General features: G+C 38.9%; 1 protein-coding gene across 3 annotated transcripts; it reads left to right on the forward strand.

Annotated features, from left to right (window-relative positions):
* Positions 1–14: 14 nt before the first annotated feature.
* Positions 15–8,050, forward strand: hbp1 (HMG-box transcription factor 1). 3 transcript variants are annotated; one of them, XM_026175499.2, is made up of 11 exons: positions 15–142; positions 1,521–1,684; positions 1,776–1,953; positions 2,290–2,410; positions 2,542–2,656; positions 3,086–3,204; positions 4,053–4,209; positions 4,356–4,500; positions 4,693–4,980; positions 6,864–7,005; positions 7,145–8,050. In XM_026175499.2, the coding sequence occupies exons 2-11, from the start codon at positions 1,546–1,548 to the stop codon at positions 7,160–7,162; spliced, it is 1,422 nt and encodes a 473-aa protein (XP_026031284.1). In that variant the 5' UTR covers positions 15–142; positions 1,521–1,545; the 3' UTR covers positions 7,163–8,050. The 3 variants fall into 3 exon arrangements, with proteins under 3 accessions (XP_026031284.1, XP_026031286.1, XP_026031285.1); XM_026175501.2 differs by having other exon boundaries at positions 120–157; XM_026175500.2 differs by lacking the exon at positions 15–142 and adding an exon at positions 633–654.
* Positions 8,051–8,260: the final 210 nt, after the last annotated feature.

Raw genomic sequence — 8,260 nt, forward strand, 5'->3', positions numbered from 1 at the left:
TTTTTCTCAAACATATCAACCAATAGAATATCCGAATTCGTCTTGTTGACGTTGTTGCGCACCAATGGGGAGCTTCCTCTGGAGCCATTCAATCCCTCCCCTCGAGTGAATGCCACAGAGTTACTTGATGTCGACAGCTCTGGTAAGTGGGAAGTTGGTGAGTTTTTTCGAAGAAATAAACGGTTGAAAGTAATTTTTAACTCGGTCCACGTGAGACTCGTGTCTTTGCAATTATTGTATAATGTTTAAGCGAGGTTGTCACGCGTTAATTTGACGTCGACTAAAAGATTGAGATCGACAGTGGGGCTTTTTTTTTCTCCGTTGTGACGCTCGTTGTTTTTGTTGCAAGAAACCCATCCGACAGCAGTTGTTTGTATTAAAACAAGTCTTCAAATTAGTAGAATATGCTTTGAATAGTGTGAAAATGCCGTCAAAATGCTTCTATAGGTTTTCGTGTCATTCATTTTGAACGGGGCAAAGATGTTGCGTCATGCCTCAACTTGTTGACATTCTTTTGTTTACAGTGTTAGACCCCAGAGCTTCGAGGTTTGAGCGAAGGAAAGTACTGCTGCATTTAAATGTTGGAGAAAGAGCAGGCCGAGTCCCCAACCGTCTTTTTCGACAATATAAGACTGTTGAAGCGTTTTCTGAACGGTATTATGTTGTTCGTGTATCCTTGCTTACGAAGTCGAAACAACGGTGTCTCCGAACCTGCGGCCTTTGATCGGTTGGCAGACCGTTAGTGTTCGTCAGTTTTTCATTTAAATGTGTTAAATTCAGGAAGTCACGGTCACCTTTATATTTTAACGATTTTCCATACATTGTTTGTCGATTAGCACAATATAAATTCCCAATAAGAATGATATATTTTACTTTGTCATTGACACTCACATACTTTTGTTTTCAAAAACGATGTTTTCCACCGTCGGTAAGACACTTTTTAAGACGAATTTCTGGTATTTTTCGCTTTCGCTGCGCAGTTATGAATGAATGAGCTCTGGTACGCATGCGTCAAACCCTTTTAAGTTTATAAACAAGGCCTCCACGCAGGGAGTCACATGACTATTCACAGAGGTTTGCTGTGTCGATTCAGAGACAAAGGAGTTCCCAAAGGCTTTGTGCCTTTTCCGTAATATTGATGTCATACGTGATATGCAATGATTCAGTACTAACTGTGGTGTTTTTGTTTTGCTGTGGTGATGATCTTTGATAGCTCATGGGTGTTATAGTCGTGTTTTTCTTTCAGTTGATTATTCTTTCAAACCATATTACCATAAAAAAACAAACAAACGCAGACATACATACAACTTTATAACTGCAAAGACTTTATTTTGATTTAGTTCATATTTCAATTCAACGGAGCTAAATTTTTATTTATATATTTATATATAGTGCAAAATTACAACAACAGTTGCCTCAAGGGCTTCAAGTGCAACTGGTTATTGCACAGCCCTGATTCAGATGACAGCAGTAGCTCCATTTTAGCTCTAACTTTGTCTTTTGGTTTTGCCCAAAACCAGATGATGTGTCAGAGTATGACGATGGATGCTGAGTAAGCTGGACAGTAGCCCGTTTTTTATTTTGAAAGAGAGGAAACCGAACATCTTGAAAATGGACGAGTCGTTCGATCCGCTCAAGTGTAATGAGGACCTGCCTTCCCCTCCTGGGTGCCACATGGAGTATGGTAAAACTAGCCAAAAAGAATGTGCAGTCTGCAGTTAAGCAAACCGAACCCTTCAGATATGCGTATGAAAAGTACTGAATTATCTCCTTAGACGACATGCCAGAGCTGCAGGAGGTGGAGGAGGACCAGAGGTCTCCGAGGTTATTTCAAGTTGGAGCAGTGTCTCACCAGGAGCTCAGCTGCTCTCCTAGCACCAACTGGCTTGCCGAGTTGGCCAACATAGCCACCAGTCCTCAGAGCCCTCTACTGAAGGACGCCCCACACAAAAGGTTTGTAGATGTTTAAGGAATGCCTGCATGTGTGATGTAAACACAGAGACGCCTTTACACATGTAGTAACAGTACACCCCAGTACACCTGGGGGTAATTTCACAAGATTAAGAGTAGCAGTTTAGCAGAACAACAGCAAAAATAGCCCCTAAAATTGTGCAGATTTTTAACTGCAGTTGGGACATGCAACATTATGACCAAGACTGAGCAAAATCTGTTTTAATTACAAAAGAATCACATAAAGCTGCATATAAGTGCATTTGAGTGTGTGACAAATATATCTACTTGCGTAACAAACTAACTACTGATGTTTGTGACATTGTCACTGTTTTTCAGATCATCTCCAGTTCACATCTTTGGCAACAGCAATAGTTTACATTCCTATGCCCGGCCCCCGTTAGCCAGTAGTGCACCCAACCCGTCCAGAGGCCACCTCAGGGAGCGCAGGCGTGTCAGGGTAACCTTTCATTTCTAACATTCTCACTCAAAAACCTGATAATCATTCATTCTGACAGACTCAGCATGGATTTTCAACCTGTCTCAATGCTGATATGATTGTAATTTGTCTTTCTTAATTATCAAAAACAGGCCAGCAGTGAATCAGAGTCTGGGGTTTTCTCAATGTCATCATCGTTTTCTGATGATGAAGACATGGCATGGTCTCACTCTTGGCCCTCCACAGCCTGGCATTGTTTCCTAAAAGGTGCATAAATAAGAATACATGACCATATGCATCCGTCAGTGCATACACACACACACCTAGAAGTCAATTCAGTCACACATGTTGGAGTTAATGGTGAACGTTTGAAGTACTTGAAACAATTGTCTTGAAAATTCCTCATAGTGTTTGCTTGATATTTAAACATGAATGCAAAATTCACTTTTTTTTTCAAATGTCATCACTTGATGAAGGCAGGAAAATCCTTCAAAATGTGCTGAGGACAACTAGAGATTCATTCAGGATGATTTTGTTAACATTTTCTTCCACTAGGATTAGCACAAATTGCAAAGAAGACCAGTTCTTACCTCTGGTGTCCAAACAGCAGCATTGCATCCAGTTTCTAGCATCCTCTCTGCAACATCAGCACACTTATGCTAATTTGTCATGCTTCATTGTTCTGTTGCTATTCAGGGACTCGTCTGCGCTTCCATCGAGGTCCAAATGTGGAGTGGCAGGAAGCTGATGAACTCGGGGATTCGGATGATGACTCAGATGATGAAAGCATGCCTCCATCCTCATCCTCTTTCAAGGTATGGCAACGTATGGTGCCTTTAGTATGTCTTAAAAATTCTGATAGTCTGACTAGATGAGTAAATCATTGTGGACACTTGTATAAGGTGCTTTATAATATGTAGTTTACTTTGTACTTTATAGAAAGTGACTGACAGTAAATTTGAGTAACTGTGTGCACAAATGAGTCTCAAATGATTTGCAGCAATGGTCGTTTTTATATATATATATATATATGTGTGTGTTGGTGTAAAGTAATTAACTAATTTATTAGACTATCACCCAAGTAAGGTTTATGCCACAGCTGTCCTAAATTAACAGTATTGGTAATAACTAAAATGATCTTTTATGTTTCTGTAATGGTCGATCCACCAGTGTGTACAAACTGTTTAATCAATTTAGTGTCTTTACTCCACAAATTTTCAAATTTCCGGTTTTGCAAAATAAATAAATAATAAATAAATATTAATAATATTAAAGCAAATTATTATTTGTTAATTAAAATAAATTTAACTGCATTCCCGAACAGAAAAATGAGCTTTAGTGGTCAAATATTACGCTTGAGTAATTTCTAAATTCTCCAGTGGTGGCTGAAGTTTGGGTATAAAAACATGAATTCAGTTATTTTTAGTTTTTGACAGATTTCTAAAAATATTTGGTTTTTAAATTTTTTTTAAATTAAAAAAAAAAAAATTTAATCACAGGTGGTCTATTACATTAAGCACTGTGGGTGTCTCGCGTACTGAGTCTTTAAGCAGTTGGACACTGATTTGTATCTACACTAATTCTTCTCTGGTAGTGAATTTGTCATGCACGTTTTTCCAGTTAATAGAAATATTTCTTATCTGCATTTATGTTTCCTTTACAGAGATATGGCTCTGATGGGCTTAAACTGGTGAACCACGAGGAGACATTATCCTTTGGGCAGGCAGTTCTGAAACTGACCTTTGACCCGGGCTCACAAGATGAAGGCCTGCTAACAGCTGAATGCCGATTGGATCACCCCTTTTTTGTCAAAAACAAAGGTACAAAAACACATGTTCTTTCCTTTTAAATTGATCTTTGCTGTTAGAATCTTCCACTTAAACAATTTGCTGAATCCAATCTATTTAGTTTTTGCATTTCAGTAAACACCTTTAGGATCAAACTAATATATAATATCCTGTTTCAGGGTGGTCTTCCTTTTATCCAAGTCTTACTGTGGTGCACCATGGGATCCCTTGCTATGAGATGCAGCTGGGTGATGTGTGCCTGCCGCCAAACCACCCAGATGCCATTAACTGTGATGACTCAGTCGTCTTTGACACTTTCAGAAGGTATGCTCTTTAGATGGTCATGTAATTTTTTTGCAGTCGTTTCACATTCACTTGGATACATGATAAGTCAAAGTAGTTGTAAATATTTTCACATGAAACCTGGCTGTTTAGAAATACTGTTTGTTCCACACACCAGAAGAAGGTTCTGGTTATTGATTGGTTAATTGAATCCTTCCTTTCTGTCTCCTGCAGCTATGACTTTACCCCACTAGATTCCTCAGCGGTGTATGTTCTGAGCAGCATGGCTCGTCAACGGAGGGCCTCCTTGTCCAGTGGGGGTGCTGTCAGTCCAGACTGTGATAAACTCGAGCGCTCCAGCTCCCCTCACTCCTCCAGTAGCAAATCGAACAGGAGCCACAACTCAGGGATAGCCAGTGGTGCCACACCTACGAAATGCAAGCGGCCAATGAATGCCTTCATGCTCTTTGCCAAGAAGTACAGGGTGGAGTACACACAGATGTATCCTGGAAAGGACAACAGGTGTGCAAATGTCACTGAAATACAATATACTTACAGATATTCCCAGTTACAGCACTGTGCATAAGTCTTGTGCCACCACTAATTTTTCTATATTTTGCTAGGAAAATATGAAAAAAGTGCAATAATTTCATGAAACGTGCAAACATAGTTGGAAATATATAGATTATGTAAGGCAAAGACTCAGTCTGTACAATTCTAACAAGGCTGAAAGCCAATATTTGGTATCAACATCTTTATTTTTCAATACAGACTGAACTCTTTTTTTTTTTTGGTCATTTCTTTAGGAATAGTTCTCCAGGCTTCTTGAAGGACATTCAAGGCTCTTTTTTTGGATGTTGCATGTTTTCTTTTGTTTTGTTTTCTTTCAAGATGATCACACACTGCTTCAACAATGTTGAGGTCAGAGCTCTGGGGAGCCCAAACCATGACTGTTCGTGTTCTATTGTGATCAAAATCTGTCATTACCTTTCATAATTTTATCAGTTTTGACAAGATCTCCAATAGCACTGGCTAAAATGCAGCACCAAACCATGACAGAGCCTCCACCATACTTTACAGGTGGCTGTAGACACTCTACGTTTTACCTCCTCTGTGCATATTGACGATGATTTGAACCTGAACTTTTACATTTGGATCCATCAGACCTGTTCTCACTGATTTTCACTTTACTTCTACTTCTGATTTGGCATACCTCAGCCTTTCCTCCTTGTTTCCCTTCCTTAATAATGGACTCTTGAGTGCAATTGAGATAACTTCTGATGAGGTTTCATTGAGCAATAGATGGATTAACTTAACAGCCAGAGCTTTGATGCACTTTTTTCAGGGACATGACTTTCAGATTTGCTCAAGATGGATTTTTAAAAAAAATTTTTTTTTTTTTTTAAATGCTTGAATGAGTCATAGGTGAGCATTAAGTGACTTGATAAACCAACCCCCTGTCATGGTTAGATGTTCTTTGGTTAGATGTTTTTAATTATTTAATTTTTATCAGACCTTTAGTTTGAATTTTTCTGTGACCTTGGATCAAAATGTATCCCTTTGACCTGTTTGCCAAATGGGTTATTGTGACCCCAGGTCAACGGAGGAACATGTGGAACAGTTTCACATGATTCAAAATGCCCACAGCTTTATGGTCGCTTTGTGTCTCCCTTCCCACGCCAACTTGTGTTAGAGGTTGCCTTGTAGTTGAACACAAAGATAATTCCTTATTGGCCACTGTAGCCCTGACAGCAAGGATAAAATAACACTCCAAGAAACCCAAACTTTCCCCCCAAAACAAACAAACAAAAAAACAAAACAAAACAGCAGAGCCACTGTGGGTCATGCTTCTGATAGAGAAGCTGTTCATTCAGTGGTGGGTTAGAATTTCTGATATGTAGACAAGCTGTAAACAAGTCGTAGAAAACCAGAAGGACTAAAACTCTATTCTCATTTAGGAACCCAAACCCTGTATGAAGACACACGTCTCCCAGCACATTATAATTAAGGCTTTATTCTCCACCCACAGATGGCTTACCAGCTTTAATTGTTAAAAAAGCAATAGTAAAACCAAGTGTAGCTGTTTTTATTTTCTTAGGTCAAAAGTTAGAGTGGACATGAAACATTAGATGTAGATGAGGCTAATCTACACCTTGGGGTTCCACTCTAAAACTCTGTCACAGATTTAGCACTGACAGCTGACAGTGTTTAGATTAAATTAAATTACATTTTTTTTCTAAAGACATTTAGTTTCACTTCTTAATCAAACGTATGCGGGCTGCTTTTTCTATATCCTGGACAGAAGGAGAAAACGGGACGGTGTTAAAAGGAAAACAAAGACACATTCTGGCATGTCAAAAATCTGAAAAACTGAATCTCGATTTGTCTCTAACCTTTCGCTCCAGAGCCATTAGTGTCATTCTGGGTGACAAGTGGAAGAAGATGAAGAACGAGGAGAGGAGGATGTACACCATGGAGGCCAAGGCCCTGGCCGAAGAGCAGAAAAGGCTCAATCCAGACTGTTGGAAACGTAAAAGAACCAACTCGGTAAGGACCAAAATCAGATATCACGCACCGATTTCTATTTCACAACCGATTCCACATTGCACACTGACATTGCATTTTTATGGTTTTAAACATGGGTCCAGTCTGCTGTGTATCTACAACTCCTGTTGTCTTTGCACAGGGTTCCCAGCAGACCTAGATAATCTACCCACATCCCTGGCTGCTGTTGTTTTGGCATGGAGAGGTGCTGGACAGAGTCTGATGGACCGCTTGATGCCTCTTTGCTCTCCTGTATTCTTGAGACTCGACTGTGATGCTGAATTCACTTGCTTTTTATAACCATGAAACATTATAGTGACAAAACAGAGTTATGAGATATATATACAAAGCATTTAATCTAGTCACTAACAGTGCATATATTTTCTTATATCTTTAATGTCAAAAATGGTCTTATTCCTCTGAAATAAGAATGAATTTCAGGTTATTTCATATCTAGTGGTGGGAAAACATGAGAGCCTGTGGTGCTATGCTTCAGTAAAAAAAAAAAAAAAAGACAAAAGGGGGAATTTCAGATAACTTTTTCAAACCTGTTCATAGTGATATTTTTAATATTCAGTATATTGCACAGATAGATAATCTATTAAAACATTTTGTATTACAGTATACAGCATATTCTGCCGCTGAACTATGGCGAACAGTTTGTGATTACTGCCCTGCAAGTCTTTAGGTCGTTTTTGCCCGACCACCCGGTCACATGATGACAGGGCTTTCCGCATGCGGTGGTGGGTTTATACTCAGTCATAAAGCACTTCAGGCTTTCACTGTAAGTGTTTATTTCTTCTGCACTTTATATAAATATGTAATCTAATCCTATACAGCCATTGTATACAGGGGGAAACTGTATAATACAGCTCGTCTCTTGACAGTTAGCCATTTGACACAATCGTGGCCCAGCAGCCATGCTCTGCTTTCAGGTTTCTCTTAAGTTTTAAATGCTTTTGTTCATAATGTACAGGTTTTACAGCACCAACAACCTCTTGCACAAAATATCCTTGTATCATATTATAAATAATTTTTTAAAATTCTCTCCAGCTGTGTGTTTCTTTGGTGATTGGCTTTAAGTGTGAATATATTTTGACGTGTTTATAGCTTGTTCTGGTAATCCTTTGAGTAATTATCAGTTTCCTACATGAGCAAGTTTTAAAAGCTCTTAATATTCACTGAGCTGAAAGTCCAACTGGGAAAGACTGACAGTTTCATCACAGGTTAATGCAGTTTAATCTTTTGTTTGTCTACC

The sequence above is a fragment of the Astatotilapia calliptera genome, chromosome 7 (genome assembly GCF_964374335.1).
Source record: "Astatotilapia calliptera chromosome 7, fAstCal68.1, whole genome shotgun sequence".
NCBI classification, from domain to species: Eukaryota; Metazoa; Chordata; class Actinopteri; order Cichliformes; family Cichlidae; genus Astatotilapia; species Astatotilapia calliptera.

What these genes read in the sequence shown, in the direction of transcription:
- hbp1 (XM_026175499.2), top strand. Translation starts at nt 1,546, where the DNA reads ATGCTGAGTAAGCTGGACAGTAGCCCGTTTTTTATTTTGAAAGAGAGG. An exon ending in TGGGTGCCACATGGAGTATG is followed by an intron (nt 1,685 to 1,775) that starts GTAAAACTAGCC and finishes TTATCTCCTTAG; the next exon opens with ACGACATGCCAGAGCTGCAG. An exon ending in CATCCTCATCCTCTTTCAAG is followed by an intron (nt 3,205 to 4,052) that starts GTATGGCAACGT and finishes TTTCCTTTACAG; the next exon opens with AGATATGGCTCTGATGGGCT.